This window comes from Procambarus clarkii, chromosome 65 (genome assembly GCF_040958095.1).
Source record: "Procambarus clarkii isolate CNS0578487 chromosome 65, FALCON_Pclarkii_2.0, whole genome shotgun sequence".
Taxonomy (NCBI): Eukaryota; Metazoa; Arthropoda; class Malacostraca; order Decapoda; family Cambaridae; genus Procambarus; species Procambarus clarkii.
The window spans coordinates 15,613,963-15,639,158 of NC_091214.1; the positions used below are offsets into that span (position 1 = coordinate 15,613,963).

Below are 25,196 nucleotides of genomic sequence, written 5' to 3' on the forward strand. Positions count from 1 at the left end.
GTACTTGGCATGTTTTTTGTATAAAAAGTCGTAATTGGAAAACGAAAATAGGTGCAGAGAGTCAAAATTCGTGTCACAAAATCACGTTCAGAAGTCAAATTTCCGACATTTCAGATATTTTGAAAACTGCAGGGGGGTTTGGGCAAAATATGACTCATCGCCGCTTTCAGTAATTGGCATATTTTCGGTATAAATATTTGTATATTGAAAATGAAAATAGGTGCAGAGAGTCAGAATTCGGCTCAAAAATCACGCTCAGAAGTCAAGTTTCTGACATTTGAGATATTTTTAAAACTGCAGGGGGGTTTGGGCAAAATATGACCCATCGCCGCTCTCAGTAATTGTCATATTTTCGGTATAAAATTTCGTAATTGGAAAATGAAAATAGGTGCAGAGACTCAGAATTCGGGTCAAAAATCACGCTCAGAAGTCAAATTTCCGACATTTCAGATATTTTGAAAACTGCAGGGGGGTTTGGGCAAAATATGACCCATCGCCGTTTTCAGTAATTGGCATATTTTCTGTATAAAAATTCGTAATTTGAAAATGAAAATAGGTGCAGAGAGTCAGAATTCGGATAAAAAATCACGCCCAGGAGTCAATTTTCTAACATTTCAGATATTTTGAAAACTGCACGGGTGTTTGGGCAAAATTTAACCCATCGCTGTTTTCAGTAAATGGCATATTTTCGGTATAAAAAATCGTAATTTGAAAATGAAAATAGGTGCAGAGAGTCAGAATTTGGCTAAAAAATTACGCTCAGGAGTCAAATTTCCGATATTTCAGATATTTTGAAAACTGCAGGGGGGTTTGGGCAAAATATGACCCATCGCCGTTTTCAGTATTTGGCATATTTTCGGTATAAAAAGTCATAATTTAAAAATTAAAATAGGTGCAGAGATTCAGAATTCGGCTAAAAAATCACGTTCAGGAGTCAAATTTCCGACATTTCAGATATTTTGAAAACTTTTGGTGGGGGGGGGGGTTGGCCAAAATATGACCAATCGCCGCTTTCAGTAATTGACATATTTTTTGTATAAAAAAGTCGTAATTTGAAAATGAAAATAGGTGCAGAGAGTCAGAATTCGGCTCAAAAATCACGAAACCGCTGCATCCCAAAATGCCATGAACGGTCTATGTCGTAAATTAAAGCACCTTACATATCTACTGAGGATGTATACTATTATACTCTTAGAGTTCTATATTAACCTGAAATGTTAAATGGGATTCTTGTATTATGATTTGTGTTTTTGTTCTCATTGAATTTGTGCTCCCCTCGAGGGACTTGAAATAGAGGGGGTAGAAATAACCTAAGCTACTCTATCCCTTTGAGATGTATTTTTTTTCTTGTCTCAATAAACATACTTGAACTTGAACTTTACATTCTTGTAAAGCCACAGTACGCACAGCGTTTCGGGCAGTCCTTAATCTAAAAGATAATTTTAAGTAGGTAAATTCTACCAAAATATATAATTATTAACAGGTACATTGCAGGAAAAAAATGAGAGAGATTAGTAGGTATATTAAAGGAATACATAGGATAACATAGGATTTATGTTATCCTATGTTATACTTGTCCGAAACGCTACGCGTACTAGTGGCTGTACAAGAATATAAGAACTCTTGTATATATATAAATAAATAAAATAGAATAAATAAAAAAGTGTAACAAATAGCCGCATTTGTGGTAGAAAATAGGCTAAATAATCAATAAGGCTGTGCTGTCAGACCTAAGGAGTTGCCAAGAGACCGTCGGTCTACCCGAGCTATCGTACGGGTAGCTCTTATGATCATTTAAACCCACATTATAAAATGTAGAGACTCGCCTTAAATCTGATTAAAATCTAAATATTCTAAAATTATTTTTGAGCTAATATATTATAATTAAAATAAAATTACATACATCTTCTAGTTATTTTAAAAATAAATAAACTGATTTGAACAAGTTTATAAGTTCACTAATATGTGATTCGTAAATAAGAGTTGATGCGGTGCGGGAGAGTTGTGGTGCCGGGTCTCGCAGCATCCTATGGTGGCTCTAGCAGCATTTTCGGTCGCTCCAGCTGCGTACTAGGGTGGCTCCAGCAGCATACTAGAGTGGCTCCAGCAGCATACTAGAGTGGCTCCAGCAGCATACTGGGGTGGCTCCAGCAGCATACTAGAGTGGCTCCAGCAGCATACTAGAGTGGCTCCAGCAGCATACTAGGGTGGCTCCAGCAGCATACTGGGGTGGCTCCAGCAGCATACTGGGGTGGCTCCAGCAGCATACTAGGGTGGCTCCAGCAGTATACTGGGGTGGCTCCAGCAGCATACTGGGGTGGCTCCAGCAGCATACTGGGGTGGCTCCAGCAGCATACTAGGGTGGCTCCAGCAGCATACTAGGGTGGCTCCAGCAGCATACTAGGGTGGCTCCAGCAGCATACTAGGGTGCCTCCAGCAGCATACTATGGTGGCTCCAGCAGCATACTAGGGTGGCTCCAGCAGCATACTAGGGAACAGCACAGTCTCTCGGAGGAGAAAACCTGCATGCTAACTACTTTTATCATTAGGAAAATATGGTGGAATATAGAAGACCGTGAAATACTGAAGAACGTGATTATAGTGAACAAGTGAAGGCTGTCCCCAGCTCTCGACAACAACACGTCTGATGATGACGTCTCGGGTTGGACCGACCCTGTGTGCATCTGCCCGTCACCACTTGTCTCTACAGGGACGGCAGACATTCTTCACAAACACTTTCCAGCAACGGTAACACCACATTTTGTTACAAACATTAATATTATAGTTTTATAATGAATCATAAATCTGTCTTTGGGCAAGGGCCTTTTTTTCCGCTATGAAGTGGGGAAGCAGAGTAATAATAATGAATTTAATTCAATTACATAAGTTACTCATATTTGTTTTATTATTTATAATACTGTGCCACAGACTTATGACTGATGGAGTATTGGTGTTCAATTTATGTTTAACAGACTAAAATATGTACCAGTTCCATGTTTTCTAAAAAGTACAGTAGTAAATAAAGTAAATTTATTAACACATTAAGAAGTCAGTAGTGAAAGTGGACAAATTGTATTTTGTCCACCTAAAGAAAGTAATGAATTATAAGTTTCTTTAATTAGGAGAGGAGTTGTAGTAGTAATAGTAGTTGAAATATCAAAAATGTGAAACATTTTAAATATAAGTTGTAAAGATGGGAGAAATTGCATAAAATGTGACTAGAACTAAAGAGCAGTTGTGTAGGACCAAGTTATCCCAAGTTGAGCTGGGCTTCAGGCCGGGTTCGGGGAGTAGAAAAACTCCCAGAACGCTCTCCAGGTGTGCTCCAGGAAGAAGGCGGCCAAGAAAAGACAGACATTTGCACAAGTAGAGAATCAAGAAAAAAGGTCAATAATGTGACTACTTAACTGTGACAAGTGTAACCACCCAAACATATAGTGTAGTTTAGTGTGTGCACGGCCATTGACATGGCTTGTCCTTGGTCGTGTTCACTTGCATAAGTGAGAATAGCCGTCTGACTTTTACAATCATTTAACACTATGCTTACATGATTTGATTTGTGTTGTTGTTGCAGATTGTCTTCAGAATGTGCAAGAGCTTGCTGGTCTAGTTCGACAAGTTCCCGCCGCTCACGATGGGTTGGTATGAAGATGGAACATCGGTTACAACTGGGATCGGTGAAGTGGTATTGCACATCAAGACAGCAGCATACTCAGAGTGAGAGAAATGACGGAGCATTGAAATGTACGGAAGAAGGCCATCAGTCGTCATCAAATGCCGTAACTTCAACCAAAGAAGAAAGTCAAAGAAGTCATGACTTTCCTGAGAGTAAAATAACAAAGAGGGAAAATTATTCATTAAATAAAGCTAGTAACAGAGTTGATAATGTTCCAGAGACTGAAACAGATTTTATTTTTAGTGAACGTATAAAAGAAGGCAACACCGAGCCCACAACTCTATCAGAGGAAAATGAGGAAGTGGATTTGGAGGAACTGATCAAATTAGAGGTGGAATTGTACCGTCAAGAAGGCATATATGTGCCCAGTACCTTCACTCCTGAGGAGTGGCAAGAATTACTCACAATAAAGTCTGTAGCTGGACGTAAAAGGTACCTTACATTTCTCTTCAAAATTGAAATGAAGAACAAAAATATCAAGATTAAAAAGGAACTTAAAAAGAAGATTAGAGAAGAAAATTTGTCAATAGAGAGAGAGGAAGATGATGGGCGCATCCACTATGGTCTGTGGCGAAACAGTATATTCCTAAAGATTCTTGATAGTACCATGAACCATTTCTATAACTCGCGTGTCATCAGTGCCATGATGTATGGTCAACCCATTGTGATAGACCTAGGTTTTGGTGAAAACATGACATCTAAGGAACGACAAAACTGTGCTGATCAGATCCAGGTATGTTGTCTTTGATATCAGAGAATTTGCTGTCAGTTTGGATGTGTTATATGTCTATATCATAGATAAATAACATGCATGCAGTTTTCCATAAGTCTCATTCCAACCTAGTATTGAACAGGACAAAATCTATTGTGTGTCTTATGTCACTCAAACGATCTGAGGAGCACATGTGGTCTTACTGATTAATGATAGAATAAGAAACAAATATAATAAAAAAGTAGTAGTCTGAAATTGCTTGGTCATATTGAATAAATGTATAATGATAAAACTGATGAATGTTTTAGGGTAGAGGGAGAGGAAAGCAAAGATGGTCAAACATGGTGAGTGTGTAAGCTAGTGGGGATTGAGTGTATACGGAGCATGCCAATTGTTAGGAAGCAATACTACGTGGAATCAGTTCGTTACAAAGGTGGGAATGTTTGACATACTTGTACAGTATGGTACACTATAACTCTTGAGAAATTTACACCTAGTCTTATGAAGTGGTGGAGTGCTCCTGTGGATAATTTGCATGTGTACAGGGTTTTTCGTGATTCTGTTTGGCTTGGAAGGTTTGGAGAATGGATGGGTGTCATTTGAATATCTTAAACCTTATGTTCTTTGTATTGATCTTCTATGAGGATGATTGTCTCAGTCTATCTTTAAATGTGTATGGACTGAATAGCTGTAGAGGTAATGGCAAGAATGAGTGAGATGTCTGCCAAGCTGATCATGATTTAAGTGCTTGTACTAAATATGTGTAATCACTACTATCACAGTACAGCCACAACCAATACATGTATAACCACCAATATAACAACTGCTAGACATACCTCAACAACCTCTATCACAGTGACCATCAAATACCACAACTATAACCAGCACAACACAACCATGATACAACCAAAACCACCACCACAACCAATAGTTTTGCCACCACAGAAGCACCAGGTACAATAACTAGAAACTGGGGTCCACGCGCAACTTGAACTCGCTCTCCAAACATACAGGTAAGCACAACCACCAGAGCAATCACTCCCACTGCTTCAAACACTCCCACTACCAGAATCACTATTCAGCCACACCCAACCACTTGGACTAGACAGTAGAGTGACGGTCTTGCTTCTTGCAGATTGGCGTCCAATCCCCGACCGCCCAAGTGGTTGGACACCTTTCCTTCCCTCTGTTTTATCCCAAATCCTTATCCATATTCCTTACAGGTGCTACATAGTCGTAGTGGCTCGGTGTTTTCCTCTGGTAATTACCTTACCTTATTCAGTCACATATACTGCATTCACCACATCAGCTGTAACTACCCACAATCAATACCCCTCAACTACTGTACCACCTAATATTACAACCACTTACCATCACTACCACAACCATTATACAATATTAATATAACTACCACCATTCACCACCGAACATCATAACTCTCATCACCCATCACATCACCACAACTACACTAAAATCAACACCATGACCACCACCAACTAACATTCCACAGCCACCAGTCACCATAAATACTATGAAAACTGCAATGGCTAACACAATGGTGATACAATGACCACAATGGCTAACCATCCAATACTACACCCACTCTAACCACAATGACACAACTACAACCACACTCACAACTACAACTGCAACCACAGTCACAAATCCAATCAGTCACCACTCCAACCATCCTGTGTGTTCGGTGGCAACAATCCACCACTACCTTTGTGTCACCAATTCTGTTTTGTTGGATGCTTTATGGGTTGATCTTGTTTCCTTGGTTCCCAGTCTCACGGGTTGTATTTCTGAGGTCATCCACAGTGTCATTAAGTCCAGCCAGTCTACCGTCATGCCCGTGATGTTAGGAAATATGGTACAGTACTCTCTCAGCTGTGTTCGCTAATATGTCCTGGGCCAATATTCAGGTGTGGCTGGTTTGGAGGTCTAACACAATTCTGTCATCCTGGTATTTAGTGAATGTTCTTGGGCCTCAGTGCCCTTATACAGTGGTACCTCGACCTATGATTGCATCGACTTAAGATAATTTTGAGTTACGATGTAAATTTCATAGAAAAATGCGACTCGACATATGATGGTGTCGTCGACTAACGATATTTGCTGGTACACGTTCGGGTCGACTGAGCGCGTGGTTCCCGGTCACGTGGCCAACCTACCTCAGTTTACTACAGCTGCCCACTTAGTGACGATCGCGCCTATAAGAAATTCCACTTTTGTGGTGATTTTTTGCATTTTGAACATTAAAGTAATTATTATATATCATGCCATGAGTCCCAGGAAATTCAGTGGTAAGGCTCAACATGCGAAAACCCATAGAAACAGAAACAAGAGATCATTCGTAAATATGAAGATGGTGGGTGGGTTGTTGAACTAGCTAGGCAGTACAACAAATCTCAGTCAACGATATCCACCCTACTGGCTAAGAAAAGGGACATTATGAGTGCTAAAGTGGCAAAAGGCGTATCAATAATCACGAAACATAGAACACAAACACTTGAGGATGTTGAACAGTTATTATTATTTTGGATACACAGCAAAGAGTTAGCAGGTGATAGAGTTTCAGAGGCCATCATTTGTGAAAAGGCAAGAAAATTGCATGAAGACCTTTTAAAGAAAACCCCTGGAACGAGTGATGCAAATGTGAAAGAGTTTAAGGTGAGCAGGGGATGGTTTGAAAAATTTAGAAAAAGAAGTGGCATTCATAGTGTTCTGAGTGTTGTGTGTTGTGAGCTGGTGGAGGAACACAGCGAAGAACTGACCACTGAAGAACTTCACAAGAAGTAGCAACAAGAGACAGCTGAGGAAATTTCTTCAGGAGAGGAGGAGACGGTACAGAATGTCCCTTCCTCATTAATTAAGAAAATGTGTGCAGCATGGGAAGAATTGCAAACTTTTGCTGAAACGACTCGCCCAAATCACGGTGCAGTAGGCCGTTGCCTTAACCTTTTTAATGATACTGTGATGCCTCACTACAGACCAAAATTAAAACATATGGAAAAATAAAAATCTCTGGAAAGGTTTTTAGTGAGACAAACAAGCAGTGAATCACAACCAGGTCCTAGTGGTATGCAGGCAAAACGTAAGAGAGAGTGTACCCCAGAAAAGTCATCACTGCCTGATGTTATAATGGAAGGGGACTCCCCTTCCAAACAGTAACACCTCTTCCCTACCCCCTCATCACCATCTTTCATATGCCATCAAGAGACCTCCATAAAGGTAAGATAAACTTAAGTCCTGTATTGTAGTTAGAAAAAACGTTGTATTCAGTATAAAATGTATTTGTAAGTTAATATTTTGGAGGGTGGGGAACGGATTAATTCAATTCCCTTTATTTCTTATGGGAAAAATCGCTACGACTTACGATATTTCGACTTACGATCCGTCTCTGGGAACAGATTACCATCATAAGTCGAGGCCCCACTGTATAGCCTTGAATCATGACTTCCAGGGGTCGCTTCTTCGTCCTAACTCCTGCAGTACTCACATAGTTGTGCTTGCAAAGGTTGAGCTTTGACTCTTTGGTCACCTCTAAACTGTCAATCAATTGGTGATTACCTAAGTGTAGTTACAGGATGAGAGCTACGCTCATGGTGTCTCGTCTTCCCAATATTCTTTGTTGTATAACACTTTGAAACTACTGACAGTTTTGGCTTCCACTACCTCCTCATGTAACTTGTTCCAATCGTCTACCACTCTGTTTACAAAAGAAAACTTTCTAATATTTTTTTCAGCACCTTTGTCATCAAAAAATTCCTTTGTTGATTCCTTAGCTTAAATCTGTGTCCCCTTTTTTGTGATGGTGCTGGTTTAAGGAATTCCTCTTTGTCAATTTGGTCTATTCCTGTTAGTATTTTGTAAGTGGTGATCATATTGCCACTCTTTCTTCTATCTTCTAATTTTGGCATGTTTAGCGGCTCTAGTCTCTACACATAACTTGTTTTTCAGTTCTGAAAGCTATTTTGTAGCATGCTGCTGCACCTTTTCCAGTTTATTCATGTGCTGCTTGAGATTTCTGCACCATACAGCTGCTGCATATTCCAATTTTGGTTTCACAAGAGTCGTGAACAGTTTCTTTAGTATTTCACCATTCATGTAATTAAAAGCAAGTCTGAAGTTAGAAAGCGACGCATGTGCTCCTCTCGCAATGTTCTTTATGTGTTCCTCTGGCGACAGCTTACTATCCAAAACCACCCCCAGGTCTCGTTCTTTATTAGAGATCTGTATTTCCTTTCCACATAATTTGTAAGTTGTGTGGGTCTATTTTCTCAGATTCCACATTCCATAACATGGCATTTATTCACATTAAATTCTATTTGCCACTTGATGCTCCAAGCACTTATTTTATCTAGATCAATTTGAAGGGCATTACAATCATCTACATCTCCTATCTTCCCCAGTATCTTAGCAATACTGTACTTACCTACTTAGCAATACTTACTGTACACCCAGTATCTGGTGTACAGATTCCTGAGCTTATTGGGCTCTATCATATCTACATTTGAAAGTCTGGATGGAGTCTGCCTACATCACATCACTGTCTAATGCATTCCATCTCTTAACTATTCCGACAAAAAAAAAAAAAATCTAACGTCCCTGTGGCTCATTTGGGTTCTAAGTTTCTATCTGTGGCCCCCTTGTTCACGTACCACCAGTGCTAAACAGTTTATCTACCCTTTCAGTTCCTCTGAGAACTTTATAGGTAGTGATCATGTCTCCCCTGACTCTTCTGCCTTCCAGTGTCATGAGGTTTAGTTCCAGTAATCTTTCTTCATAGCTCATACCTCTCAGCTCAGGGACTAGCCTAGTGGCATACTGTACCTCTGGAAGTTTTTTAACTTCGTTTTGTGTTTGACAAGATGTGGACTCTATGATGAAGTTGCATATTCCAGTATTGATCTGACATGTGAGGTATACAAGGTTCTGAATGATTCTTTACACAAGTTTCTGAAGGCAGTTCTCATGTTCGGCAGCCTTACATATGCCGCTGATGTTGTCCTTTTTATGTGGGCTTCAGGGGACAGGTCTGGTGGGATATCGGCCCCGAAATCTTTCTATCTTCCTGACTCCTGAAGGATTTCCTTTCCCAGCTAGTTCCTTGTATTTGGCCTCCTCCCTACACCTATCTTCATCACTTTGCACTTGCTCGAGTTAAACTCTAATAGCTATTTGTTGGACCGTTCCTTCAGCCCAGGTCATCCTGTAGTCTCTTGCTGTCCTCCTCCTGTCTTAATCCTTCTCATAATTTTAGCATCATCAGCAAACATTGAAAGGAAGGAGTCTATGCCTTCTGGAGAATCATTCACGTTTATCACAATTAAGATAGATCCAAGTACAGAACCCTGTGGGATGCTTCTGGTGACATCATGCCAGTCTGAGGTCTCGCCCCTCACAGTAACACTCTGTTTCCTGTTGTTTAGATACAGTACTCCCTTATCCATTGGAGCACCCCTACCGCTTATTCCAACTTGTTTCTCCAACTTATGCAACAGTCTCTTATAGGGGTACTGTATCAAGCACTTTCTGACAGTCCACAAGAAAATGCAGTCTGTCCACCCTTCTCTTTCTTGCTTAATGCTTGTTGCTTGGTCATAAAATTCTATTTAACCTGTGAGACATGACTTGCCTTTCCTGAACAGTGTTTCTTCCTCCCTGGTAAGTTTCCATGTGTTCTTCCTTCTCCATGGGTAGTTAGCTTCAGGGAACATCAAGGATGGCTCCCAGAAAACCAGTGTTGAATGTAATGAAATACCGGGTGAGTGCCGGTGGCTCCCTGATTTCCCCTCCATCCCTTCCAGGTTGTTGGATGGGTGTTAACATCTATTGTACTCTAGAACTGACAGCTCACACCCCGGCAGGCCATGAGCCATGTCACAAACGAGCTTGCACTAGTTTCGAGAGAATTCGTTCGTTTATTTACATATCTGAGGGATTTTTTTTTAGCCGGGTTTTGAGGCTTTAGTCTCTTTTGAACACAGCGTTAGTTTGTTTTGTTTTGTTGACTTTCTAGTTGCCTTGCCCGGTGAGGTTGCGAAATGTCACAGCTCCCTGTGCATCTGAGGGGGGCCAGATTATGGTACTGGTCCACAGTAGGCCTGAAGAACTCCATGGCTGATGTGACCTGGTAGATGGGAACCATCTCATTTGTATATAGCTTCAGGGAGCCACAGGGACTTACCTAGAAATTGGCGGTTCATTACATTCAACTTTGGTTTTTGTCCATTGTATACAACTTTCCAGCTAACCAGTATGACCTTGTAGGGACTATAGGGTATTTCAAATGTTTCTTGTGGTGCCAGTGTCAGACTGTTGCCCTGCCTGACTGTTGGCAATCCTGATCAAATGGCACAATGGACCTTATTTCAGGGAGTAACCAATAATGATATCTTATAATGGTGCTTTAAATTAAAACTTTAAACCTTGTTTCTTCTTGTTTTTCCTATTTTGTTATTCTAAACTATGATGCAAATTATATGTTTTTAAGTCAAACTTGTCTTTATATTTTATAGATGTTGATTGGCGAGAACAGGATCCACAATGATCCATATGCCATCCACCTCTGTAATGCAGACGGCTCTGAGGACACTATGCGTCGGCTGCAAAAATTCATACCAATAATGTATAAGGTTTGTTGTCCTAAATGTTTGGTATCCTATGGCATAATCATGTACAAATGAGAAGAGTACAGGTGACCAATTAATTTAGAATACAATAATTTAAATATATAATTCACTGTGTTGGGGGACAGGAAGCCAGAGTGTATTCATGCAGGTTAGACTTTTATCGAGGTCGAATAGACCCCCCATCCCAACCCCTCCAGGGTAGAATTACCCCACAATAAGTTGACTAGCTCCTGAGTACCTACTTCCTGCTAGGTGAATAGAGGCATGAGAGGGAAAGGAAATGTGCCCAACCATTTCTGTCCCGTCTGAGATTCAAACCCAGAATTCTCGATTGTGCGTCGTGAATGAACCCGACTGTACCCCCTTGATGAATGAAATGGACCCCTAGACATGAAACTAGTTAAAGGAAAGAAACATATGAAAGCCCCACAGTGTTCTATGTAGAATCTAAATTATTTTCAGTTAGGAGATAGTAATTTACCAGGTGACCCACTTAGACTTAATAAATTGTATAATGGAGCCAAAGATCTGCGCCTCACGACTTGTAGTTGAACGTTCACTAACATTAATTGTTGGCTATGTGAAATAGCATGTCAAATAGTTCTCGGGGTTTGGCTCTCGGCGCGGTTCACATTTAGGGGCGTGTCCAATGTTCTGGCAGAAGGCCTGTCTCGATTCATTCCTCTTTCCTCAGAGTGGATGGTCGATGCCAAGTCTTTCCATTAGCTTTGCCGGATTTCCGACTGCCCAGAGGTGAACCTCTTCGTGACGGTGTGGTCTTGGCGTCTTCCATTGTACATGGCACCATTTCCCGACTGCGAGGCTGTCGTGGTAGATGCTTTTCGGCAAGACTGGTCGAGGTGAGGGTTGTCTGTACCTCTTCCTCCCAGTCCAGCCATGGACTGTCTTGTCTCCAGGCCCAGGTCCTGGCTCGCTTCGAGTCCTCTCAGGTGAGGGCTCTTTCCCTGGCTCCATGGTAGCCAGACCAGCCTTGGTTTCAGGTGCTGATTGCTCGGTGTCCGAACCAGGCCGTCTTTCCGCGGCTCCGCCTCTACCAGCAGATCGGGCCTGTGAGGTACCTTGCTGGTTCGCTTTACTGCTCCACACTTCACGTCTGGTCTTCTGATGTATGTGTATTGCCATTTCTATGGTGATCAGGTGGCTTCTTTGATAGTATCCCAAATGTGGTCTTCTTCGAGGCGACAGTATTGTACTGTATGAAGTCTCTAGGACGACTTTCTGTCTGTACCTTCTTTTCAAAAGTTTTCTGCAATTTCAGACCGGGTTGTCTTTTCCTTTCTCTCTCTCTTGGCTTTTTCTGGTCTGGTGTCTCATGCCGAATACTGTTACTTCCTATCGTGTGGCGTTGGCAGAGCCGCTCCAGCTTGCATTCGGGGTGGATGTTACTTCTGCTTCGTTCCACAAATTTTTCATGTTTATTTTTTTTTCTGCGGCCTGCTCATGCTCCACTTAAACCTTCCTGGTCTTTGGATCCGGTTCTTTCTTTTCCTTGTTTTTGTGGTGGTTCATTCGGTCGGTGATTGTTTTGGAAGACCTTATTTTTGTTGGCCTTGGCCTCCAGGACTCGGGTTGGGGAGCTTCATACTCGCCTCCGGCACCGGGGGTTTCTCTTCCTTTGGTCCAAGTCATCGTTTTGTTAGGCTTGCAGTCTTCTTCTTTTCTCACGAAGAATGAGATGGCAGGCTTCTGAAGAGGTCCATTGATGGTGGATGCTAGGTTGGGTAGGAGGTGTATGTACACCTTTTTTTAGTTTAGTTTTTTAGTTTAAAATAGAAGCAGTTTTACGCTGCTACCTGAGAGCCACTGGTTCTGTCACGGAGGATGCTCTTTGGATGGATCTGGTTTCCTTGGTTACCTGTTCCATGGCTTATATGTCTCAGGATGTCTGCACTGTTATCAAGTCCAGCCAGCTTGCAGTCTACCTTCGTGCCCATGATGTACGGAAGTATGTGGCGTTCGCTGTGGTTTTTGGAAACATATCCTGGGTTGACATTCGGGCACGGGGGTTTAGGAGGTCGAACAGGATCCTGGCTGCTGAATATCTCGTGAACGTTCTGGGCCCCTCTGCGGCTTTGTGTTGCATTGCGGCGTCTGTTGTAGCCATCGGTCTCTTCTTCGACTTGAGACTTGTGGTTCTGCTGCCTCCCGGGTAAATTCCCGTTTTTCTTCTCTGTGGGTAGTTAGCTTCAGGGAGCCAACAGGGCTCCCCGAGAAAATTGGCGCTGAATGTGATGAAATGCCATTTTCTGGGCGAAGCCCCTGAGCCTCCTTGACACCCTCCCTCCTTCCAGTCGCCAGTTTTTGGGTTTTACATCAGGCCTAGAACTGTGGTGGTGAGGGCTGGCTTGGCTGAGCCGGAACCCCCTACACTGGTGCTGGGGAAGGGGGGAAATGCTAACAAGTGGGAGTACTAGTTGGGGACAGAGTTGCTAGTTTCTGATCTTTTCTTCTTCTTTTCTTTTCTTTTAACTGGAGTTTCTTTGCTCTTTCTGGCTGTAGATCGCAATTTTACCGACTAGCCGTTTGTTTTGTTTCGCCTATCTATCTGGGTGCCCACGCCGATTGATGAGGGAATATGACATACTGTACTTTAAATGTAAAGTGCTCATGTGCCATTGTTCCCTGCACCTCTCTGAGGGGACCAGTTTCTGGCTCATGGTTCCCAGTAGGAATAGGAACTCCCGTAACTGATAACCCCAAACTAATATAGCACATATCAGTTTGGATAGCTTCAGGAAGCCTCCGGGGCTTTATCCAGAAAATGACATTTCATTACATTCAACACTGGGTTTTTACACCACTAATAACAAATTGTTTTGTATTCCATGCAAGGAAATAGGGTTGACAATAAAGTGGTATGTAACATGATGGAAGGACCACAAAGATGGTGGGAGATATAGTAAATAAACTTTTAGAAGACTGTTGCAGCTGATGGTTCTGGAGCCTAAGTGTAGATGTCAGGAAATATGTTGTAGATGGGAATGGTATCAGTAACTGTTAACCCTCATCCTGAATATTACATGTATTATGTACAGGTTAGTCAAGCTCTTCATTTATATCAAACTCATGCATAGGGGAACCAGATTGTAACTGAATACCTTATGCCTTATGGTATTCACTTACAGTATTCAGTATTTTATTGACATTTAAATATTCTGTAAAAGAAAGCTACCATAATGTGTTGAAATAGGATGAATTAACATTTCCCAGTAGTTATAATTCAGTAAGCTATTGGTTTTAATTAATTAATTGGGTTGTTCAGGGAAATTGTTTTACAGTATTTTCTAATGTGATACTTTAATTTCCAGCCAGAGTTCCCATTGATAGTGACACCGGAGAGTTATGTGGACAAGTTTCCCCGAGATAAGTTAGTGTATCTCACTCCACACTGCCACGAAGAATTGGTACACTATGACCACGATGCTGTTTACATCATTGGGGGAATAGTTGATAAAACTAAGAGTGAGCCCCTGACCCTTGCTAAAGCTAAAAGGCAAGGAATTAGCATGAAGAAGTTGCCACTAGACAGGTGAGATGAAAAACTAGTGTGACTTTATTAAACCCAAGATAAAGAAATTATCTTAAACTAATTTTTTATACCAACATGTGGCTGAGAATAATATTGTACATGTACTTTCTCTAGTGTTAGCCAGTTCCTTACTTTACAAAGGGCAGATTAGGAAATTCTGCAGTAGAAAACTTTCTTTTCAGCTCTGGCTTTTCTTTTTTTCTTTAGTGAAAAGTTCAATGTGACAGTTTCCTGTGTAACTTGTTGATAGTGTAGGATGGGTTCATCAGGGAGAGTAACATGGTGATAGTGAAGGATGGGTTCATCAGGGAGAGTAACATGATGATAGTGTAGGATGGTTCATCAGGGAGAGTAACATGGTGATAGTGAAGGATGGGTTCATCAGGGAGAGTAACATGATGATAGTGTAAGATGGTTCATCAGGGAGAGTAACATGATGATAGTGAAGGATGGGTTCATGAGGGAGAGTAACATGGTGATAGTGAAGGATGGGTTCATGAGGGAGAGTAACATGGTGATAGTGAAGGATGGGTTCATCAGGGAGAGTAACATGGTGATAGTGAAGGATGGGTTCATGAGGGAGAGTAACATGGTGATAGTGAAGGATGGGTTCATCAGGGAGAGTAACATGGTGATAGTGAAGGATGGGTTCATCAGGGAGAGTAACATGGTGATAGTGAAGGATGGGTTCATGAGGGAGAGTAACATGGTGATAGTGAAGGATGGGTTCATCAGGGAGAGTAACATGGTGATAGTGAAGGGTGGGTTTATCAGGGAGAGTAACATGGTGATAGTGAAGGATGGGTTCATGAGGTAGAGTAACATGGTGATAGTGAAGGATGGGTTCATGAGGGAGAGTAACATGGTGATAGTGAAGGATGGGTTCATGAGGGAGAGTAACATGGTGATAGTGAAGGATGGGTTCATGAGGGAGAGTAACATGGTGATAGTGAAGGATGGGTTCATGAGGGAGAGTAACATGGTGATAGTGAAGGATGGGTTCATCAGGGAGAGTAACATGATGATAGTGAAGGATGGGTTCATCAGGGAGAGTAACATGGTGATAGTGAAGGATGGGTTCATCAGGGAGAGTAACATGGTGATAGTGAAGGATGGGTTCATCAGGGAGAGTAACATGGTGATAGTGAAGGATGGGTTCATCAGGGAGAGTAACATGATGATAGTGTAGGATGGTTCATCAGGGAGAGTAACATGATGATAGTGAAGGATGGGTTCATCAGGGAGAGTAACATGATGATAGTGTAGGATGGTTCATCAGGGAGAGTAACATGATGATAGTGAAGGATGGGTTCATCAGGGAGAGTAACATGGTGATAGTGAAGGATAGGTTCATCAGGGAGAGTAACATGGTGACAGTGTAGGATGGGTTCATCAGGGAGAGTAACATGGTGATAGTGTAGGATGGGTTCATCAGGGAGAGTAACATGGTGACAGTGTAGGATGGGTTCATCAGGGAGAGTAACATGGTGATAGTGTAGGATGGGTTCATCAGGGAGAGTAACATGGTGATAGTGTAGGATGGGTTCATCAGGGAGAGTAACATGGTGATAGTGTAGGATGAGTTCATCAGGGAGAGTAACATGGTGATAGTGTAGGATGGGTTCATCAGGGAGAGTAACATGGTGATAGTGAAGGATGGGTTCATCAGGGAGAGTAACATGGTGATAGTGAAGGATGGGTTCATCAGGGAGAGTAACATGGTGATAGTGAAGGATGGGTTCATGAGGTAGAGTAACATGGTGATAGTGAAGGATGGGTTCATGAGGGAGAGTAACATGGTGATAGTGAAGGATGGGTTCATCAGGGAGAGTAACATGATGATAGTGAAGGATGGGTTCATCAGGGAGAGTAACATGGTGATAGTGAAGGATGGGTTCATCAGGGAGAGTAACATGGTGATAGTGAAGGATGGGTTCATCAGGGAGAGTAACATGGTGATAGTGAAGGATGGGTTCATCAGGGAGAGTAACATGATGATAGTGTAGGATGGTTCATCAGGGAGAGTAACATGATGATAGTGAAGGATGGGTTCATCAGGGAGAGTAACATGATGATAGTGTAGGATGGTTCATCAGGGAGAGTAACATGATGATAGTGAAGGATGGGTTCATCAGGGAGAGTAACATGGTGATAGTGAAGGATAGGTTCATCAGGGAGAGTAACATGGTGACAGTGTAGGATGGGTTCATCAGGGAGAGTAACATGGTGATAGTGTAGGATGGGTTCATCAGGGAGAGTAACATGGTGACAGTGTAGGATGGGTTCATCAGGGAGAGTAACATGGTGATAGTGTAGGATGGGTTCATCAGGGAGAGTAACATGGTGATAGTGTAGGATGGGTTCATCAGGGAGAGTAACATGGTGATAGTGTAGGATGAGTTCATCAGGGAGAGTAACATGGTGATAGTGTAGGATGGGTTCATCAGGGAGAGTAACATGGTGACAGTGTAGGATGGGTTCATCAGGGAGAGTAACATGGTGATAGTGAAGGATGGGTTCATCAGGGAGAGTAACATGGCGACAGTGAAGGATGGGTTCATGAGGGAGAGTAACATGGTGACAGTGTAGGATGGGTTCATCAGGGAGAGTAACATGGTGATAGTGAAGGATGGGTTCATCAGGGAGAGTAACATGGTGATAGTGAAGGATGGGTTCATCAGGGAGAGTAACATGGTGATAGTGAAGGATGGGTTCATCAGGGAGAGTAACATGGTGATAGTGAAGGATGGGTTCATCAGGGAGAGTAACATGGTGATAGTGAAGGATGGGTTCATCAGGGAGAGTAACATGGTGATAGTGAAGGATGGGTTCATCAGGGAGAGTAACATGGTGACAGTGTAGGATGGGTTCATCAGGGAGAGTAACATGGTGATAGTGTAGGATGGGTTCATCAGGGAGAGTAACATGGTGATAGTAAAGGATGGGTTCATCAGGGAGAGTAACATGGTGATAGTGTAGGATGGGTTCATCAGGGAGAGTAACATGGTGACAGTGAAGGATGGGTTCATCAGGGAGAGTAACATGGTGACAGTGAAGGATGGGTTCATCAGGGAGAGTAACATGGTGTTACATGTTACATGGGAGAACATAATACAGTAATGCCCACATTTTTCCTTTACTATATTGCTTTGTCTACTATTGTGATGAAAATAAAAACTAAACCTATCACATTTGTTGCAGATGTTGATGAAACTAACAAACATGATTTCTAAAGAGTTTCTGAAAAATAATCATGAAGGCTTAAATGTAATGTTACCAGTATTGTATACAGAATTGTTCTATAAAACAATAATACACCTTTCAGATATTTGTCCTGGGGCTCTGGTTCTTCAAAGTCACTGACCCTAAACCAAGTTCTCAGAATTATGTTGGACATAAAGCATACAGGTATGTAACCAGTGTGTAGGTTCAAATCCTCCTCATGGCTCCTACTGATGTTTTCATATAGGTATTGTGACGTGACGCAGTATTACGGCTATACTCGGCAGATGTAATGTGGCTCGCACCTCGTATTAATCCCACCAAAAAAAGTGACGCTTTGGCCCTTGGCAGTGTGAAAATTGCACAGGATTGAAAAAATAATCAGACGAAAAATTAACTCAATTTACTCTGCTATTAATAATGAACAAACACATGAAAAATATCTGAAACCCCCTGATAGAATACACTTGGCTAGCACACAAGAAAAATGATAACAAATACACATGAATAAACTTATGTTGATACAACAGTGTAGGTGAGACTGAAGGAATATTTACATAAATAAAAAATAGAACCCTGCACGTGAAGCAGCTGGAGACAAGCGTCAAGTGTAGGTCATAATGTTATACTCCGAACACCTGAGGAGAGACTATCGTGGTGAGCGAGGTCTGGGCGCTTATAGCCCTGCTGGTGACGTCACATCCTTTGTCACTGAGGCTTGGAACTACAAACCAGCAGCGAGACTGCTTGTTACTCACTGGTATCTATGAGTCAGCAGGTCTAGCTTGCACCTGCCTGGGGCTCTGGGGTCTGGGTGGAGGGTGATTAGGGTGCTTTCCAGACATACGTCTGGATTGAACTTCATACTGGTCGTATACAGGCGATATGCAGAGTGATGGTCAACGAAGGTGAGCAGGAAGAGGCAGTTTCTGCTGCTATGCTGGGGAATTATGTGACAGTATGTTATATACTCTCATGGTTTACATGGTCAACATTTGTTAATAGTTATCCAATGGGTCATGTGTCAGGCACAGTTTCTACCAACAGTTGCTGCTCTGTTTACTTGTAAATGCAGTGGTAACTCCCTGTTATGCATTCTTCTAAACAACAAACCAAATTAGGCCACCGGATCTCTTCTCCAAAGTCCAAATATTACAGAAAAGTGTCTAAATTCCTGAGGGGCCCCTGTAAAATATGGAATGTAATTTTGAGCTTTCTGTTGGCAAACATTTGTAACTTCTTTGAGGTGCTTAAATTATCTGGGTTTATGAATAAACCCCTCCAGAATGTCTGTTCTCTTGCCTACAGTGATCTATTCTTTTGTGACTCTCAAGCCTCAATAGCGGTCCTATAAGTAAGCCTTCAGCTTTATATCATCAATAGTGTATAATTTTCTTGCCTTATTGAACCATGTAGTGTCTGGTGTGTTATATGACCAAGTTCATGTACATTGAGGCAGTATGACATTCTGCCACCAACATCACAGGAAACTTAACAAACATCCCTGCAGAGTCATTAAAGATGCTAGGGAATCACTGAAGATAAACTTAGTCTGGTTTGAATTACTGATGGAAGGTACTGGGTACATTCACAATACTGAAAACTCGTAACCCTTCCAAAACCTCTCTTGGCCTCACAAAGGACCTTCAAATGAGGTTTCTAGTTAACTACACATAATTATTTTGGTATGTTTGGATGGACAGATTCACTGCTGCCCCTCTTTACAAGTTTTTCATTAATTTCAATATTTCACATTGAACAGACATCAAATGCTTGACTGTCATATAAGCTTGTACATAGCATAGTTTTTAATACTAGTATACTACATTTGTTTCTGTTTTATTATGATTTGAAGGCAAATAGCTATTTATTCACATAATCATTGTCCCACACAACATTTGCAGGCAACTGGCAATATTCGCTCAGACACGTACCAAGAAGGAAAATTAAACCCGAGCCCACTGACGAAGAGCTAGAAGCCATGATCCGGAAGAGAGTTGATAAACAAAGAAGAGGCAAGTTTAACTCCTTGGGCCGTGAACTGCCACACAGGTACAGTACAAGAATTTGGGTTTTATCAGTTAGCTCTCAGAACTGGCTGATTTGAAGGCTTAATTCACTTATAATTAAAATATATATATACCCCCAATTTACTTATAATTAAAATATATATATACCCCCAATTTACTTATAACTAAAATATATATACCCCCAATTTACTGTTCTTTTATTATTTTAAGCTACATATTCTCAAAACGGTTTTGTAGTGTAACAACCATAATTTTAGGAAGCACTGAGACATACACACAAACTGGGGAATACAACAATGTGAAATATACTTTCATTTGATCACATATTTTTTACCTGTTACCTGTTGATGATTTTGAGAGTTCTACTTCCACATCCTAGCCTGTAGCCAGCTTATCCTGGTTACCTGGCCCAGATAACCATCATAGCCAGACTGATCTGGTAACTCCAGCAGAAACTGTTCCAATTTTTGCTTTGAGTCAGTCATTAAGTTTGTCACTTATTCTATGCATGCAGAAAAGGATCTCTCTACATTTTCCAGCTCTACACTCTCACCTGCCTTGAAAGGGCAAGTGAGAACTGATTAATAATATTCCATACAAGGTCGCTCCAGTGCTTTGGAGAGTACAGTACCATCATTGGTGTGGCATTCTTTGTTCTGAACGTTCGCTGCATCTACTTAATATTTTTCTGACTGTTGCTGTGTTTGCTTTATTGTGCTCTCTAAATACTTGGTCTTCTGAGATTATTATTGCAAGGTGTTTGACTTGGCTGCTCCTTTCTGTGAGAAGATCTGTCATGCCTGCATGTCTGTGTGACAGTCCAGGGAGCTAGTTATGACATGTCTGTGTGACAGTCCAGGGGGCTAGTATCCTTCACACCATGTCTGTGTGACAGTCCCAGGAGCTAGTATCCTTCACACCATGTCTGTGTGACAGTCCCAGGAGCTAGTATCCTTCACACCATGTCTGTGTGACAGTCCCAGGAGCTAGTATCCTTCACACCATGTCTGTGTGACAGTCCCAGGAGCTAGTATCCTTCACACCATGTCTGTGTGACAGTCCCAGGAGCTAGTATCCTTCACACCATGTCTGTGTGACAGTCCCAGGAGCTAGTATCCTTCACACCATGTCTGTGTGACAGTCCCAGGAGCTAGTATCATTCACACCATGTCTGTGTGACAGTCCAGGGGGCTAATATCCTTCACAACATGTCTGTGTGACAGTCCCAGGAGCTAGTATCCTTCACACCATGTCTGTGTGACAGTCCAGGGGGCTAATATCCTTCACACCATGTCTGTGTGACAGTCCCAGGAGCTAGTATCCTTCACACCATGTCTGTGTGACAGTCCAGGGGGCTAATATCCTTCACACCATGTCTGTGTGACAGTCCCAGGAGCTAGTATCCTTCACACCATGTCTGTGTGACAGTCCAGGGGGCTAATATCCTTCACACCATGTCTGTGTGACAGTCCCAGGGGGCTAGTATCCTTCACAACATGTCTGTGTGACAGTCCAGGGGGCTAATATCCTTCACACCATGTCTGTGTGACAGTCCCAGGAGCTAGTATCCTTCACACCATGTCTGTGTGACAGTCCCAGGAGCTAGTATCCTTCACACCATGTCTGTGTGACAGTCCCAGGAGCTAGTATCCTTCACAACATGTCTGTGTGACAGTCCAGGGGGCTAGTATCCTTCACAACATGTCTGTGTGACAGTCCAGGGGGCTAGTATCCTTCACAACATGTCTGTGTGACAGTCCAGGGGGCTAGTATCCTTCACAACATGTCTGTGTGACAGTCCAGGGGGCTAGTATCCTTCACAACATGTCTGTGTGACAGTCCAGGGGGCTAGTATCCTTCACACCATGTCTGTGTGACAGTCCAGGGAGCTAGTATCCTTCACAACATGTCTGTGTGACAGTCCAGGGGGCTAATATCCTTCACAACATGGCAAATTTATCCACCTAATATCCTCGGGTGGGTACTTATGGCTTCCCCATCCAGCTCGAGGCCTGACATAGGAGTTTGCAGTTTATCAGGATGCAATTCAGCAGTTTTGATGGCTTATGAGCATACCTTCAGCCCTCCGCCATTCATCCCGTGGGTTTTGTTAAGTAGCGCAGGGCTCGAGTATAGACCTGTGAGGCTACACTCGACCCTCACAGGGCTCAAGTGTAGACCCTCTGTCTCGCAGGGCTCGAGTGTAGACCCACTGCCTCACAGGGCTCGAGTGAGGCAGTGAGTTCGCAGGTGACAAGTGATAACGTTGATAAAAGTTAACCCTCGCTTGTTTGCAGAATTTTGTTTGGTAATTTTCAAATTATCCGACATTCTTGGAGGTAGTTTGGAGTTTTATGACACTCATTTTTTAAGAGTGGTTCACTTCAGTGGTGAGTTGATCCCTAATTCTCACTTTCTTCCTGCCTCATTGCAAGTCAATGGGAAATGGTACTGTACTTGGTTCCAGTAAAGCCAATATTGTCACAGAAGCCTGGTACTGTATATCCACCCACACAGGTTTTTCCTTGCACTAAGTGCTATATTTTTACAATTTGTATTTTAAAACTCTTAAATTAAGAATATTGTTGTATGAAGGCTTAAAATTATTTTTACAAGATTTAAGTAACCACAGAAGTAGAAAGTAGCATTTGATCTTATCCAGGTTGTGGGTATATAAGGAGTGGTTATTTTTTAGATCCGTGATCCTCCACAAACTGTTGATTAAAAGGGGTTCAAATGCAACACAATATACTTTATTTTGTTTCCACCATACGTGTACATTTATTGTACTCAAATTTTGGGTCAACATATCTTGTTGCAAAATACAAGCCAAATCTGGTTTGGAATATATTAGTTTGTAAATCATGTATGTGTATTCCATTATTTTTGACAGAATCTTCCATGTTTGTTCTCTAAATATTTCCATTACTCTTGATAAATGCAACATTTTGCAAAATTTCGTAGTTTACTGCATCCAGGAATTACGGATACAGCCAGAGAGAGAGAATATATAATCATGTGTATTAATCACATGTTTTCAGAATTTTAATGAATACTGTAGTCTCTTTTAACCATTAAATCATGCAAAACATACATATATGATTTGAGATAACTCAAGTTTTTAAAACTTGCACAAACACTTTAATTTTTTGTGCATAATCAACTAGGCAAATGTTCAAACTTAGTTTAAATGATCACAACATAACTTGAACAACAAGAGAATCAAAAATAATTTTAAAATTGAATATTGGAAACTTCAGATTTTCAAATTGGAATAAAAAGTATAAACTATCACCAATTGTTCATTTGGTTTTATTATTCTCTCAGAATAACATATGATCTTCATTTTCATCAAATTAAAGTACAGATTTTCAGTATAGTTTACTGTAAAAAAAATCATCATTATGGCATTTGAAATATGCGGCAAATTTAAACCAAAACCAACTATAACTGCAAATGTATAGGGTTTATGAAAAATCCATTCTGAAGGGATTGTAGAACCGACAGCTGAGCACACAATGTGTCAAAATGGTGAGAATGGGTCAAAAACTGGAATTTTAGAAGCGACTCAAAGTTGAAACTCTAGTTTCAGAGATAATTGAAGTTGAAGTTATCAACAAAGAATAAAGTTAGTTCTAATTAGTTAATTTAATTGTATGTTTTAATAAACACTGTTTGGCATTCGTACTCGAATATGTGAAAGTTGTAGGTCAATGTGTGTTGAAATGAAGTTAAGAAAAAATAACCCTCAAAAAACAAAATATAGGGATTATTATAATAATTACAATAACTTAGGAGATATATTTAGGGTATACTTTAAATAAGTGAAAAAGCTCTAATCTGGTCCCTAATCATCAAAACAACCTAAAGAGACAAAGAAAATAGAGTTTGAAATCTGAGAAAAAAAAATCAGGCTAAAAAAATTCAAAGTCCCAAGTTCTGCGAATTGACTGATTTATTTGTTGACCAATTTAATTGTATCTACACATAGGAAAGGGTCTGCACTCTTCAGGATGTGAAGGTTACAACAAAATCAAATAATAAACAAAGGAGAACAAAACAAATCTTACCAAAAAAAAATCCCCTAAAATAATATTTTTGGGACATTGATGAAAGTAACATATATTAACATTGGACAATGTATTTTATATGATATATGACAAAATAGAGCATAATAACATAAATAGTAATGAGTAACTAAGTACAAAATAGAGCATAATAACATAAATAATAATGAGTAACTAAGTACAAAATAGAGCATAATAACATAAATAATAATGAGTAACTAAGTACAAAATAGAGCATAATAACATAATAACACAAATAATAATGAGTAACTAAGTATTACTCAGCAATGCTATAAAGACTCCAGCTACATAACCACTTTGTGGACACTTCTTACTACTATTCTTCTTCTTTTGAGCGTCGGACAGGTGCTTGCATCTCTTTATTACTGATTTATCCCTCAGTTCCAATTAATAGGAGCTGTTCTCCTTATCAACATAACATTTTTTATTTTAAAATAATTCGTCTAAAATATATTTCTGAAAATATTTTTATGAAAGTTTCATAACGCTGAAGCTAATAAGTTGGAGATTTGCTCAACATTTTTAAGTTATTTATACATATTTTTAATATTTTTTGCTTCCGAGCCCCCAACATGTGCGGTTTAAGGGTTAAACTATTATACAGTATATACTATATAGTACCGGTATTACATGAGAGATGTCATAAAAATTTTATACTTATTTTATTTCATAGAACATACAATATTTTATTTGTATGCTTCTTTCTCCACAGGAAATACAAGATGTATTAGGTTCACCTAAGAAGCACAGGATGGCAGGACTGAAGCGCAGAATCCATAGTGGATCTTGTATGATTAAAATGCTGTAATGTGCGGTGGGTTAACCAGTTGTGTGGTCAGAGGTAACGATCATGATGTTGGTATGAAGGGCAGCGACGGGACTTAAGCGGTATGTGCCCTGCCAGTCCATGGTCACAGATAGCGTATTGTACACATTTAAGGTAGGATCACCGTTGTACAAGCAATTTCTTATGGAATTCTGCTGAGAATATTTATAAATGAATCCTTTGCCAACTGCCTTAACTTTGAAACTTAATAATTTCACCCTTGTTTAAAGAATTAATATAATGTACAGTTAATTCTGATATGAAGAGAGCAAGAACATTAGAATTTGTGATAAATACTTAGTGATGTTGAACACACAAGTGCTGTTATCAGGCTTATGCACACTTGTATATAAACTGTAAACAAAATATTGTATTGTATATAGCATTATTTTCTGGGGGGAGCCCTGTCGACTTCCCGAAGCTATCCGAGCTGATATGAGTGTATTAGACCAAG

General features: G+C 40.8%; 1 protein-coding gene across 1 annotated transcript; it reads left to right on the plus strand.

Moving 5' to 3' along the window:
• The first annotated feature begins 1,995 nt into the window (after positions 1-1,995).
• On the plus strand, positions 1,996-25,196 carry rswl (tRNA methyltransferase roswell). Its single transcript, XM_045769995.2, has 7 exons — positions 1,996-2,748; positions 3,575-4,409; positions 10,913-11,029; positions 14,356-14,576; positions 17,902-17,984; positions 19,703-19,850; positions 24,629-25,196. The coding sequence occupies exons 1-7, from the start codon at positions 2,648-2,650 to the stop codon at positions 24,645-24,647; spliced, it is 1,524 nt and encodes a 507-aa protein (XP_045625951.2). The 5' UTR covers positions 1,996-2,647; the 3' UTR covers positions 24,648-25,196.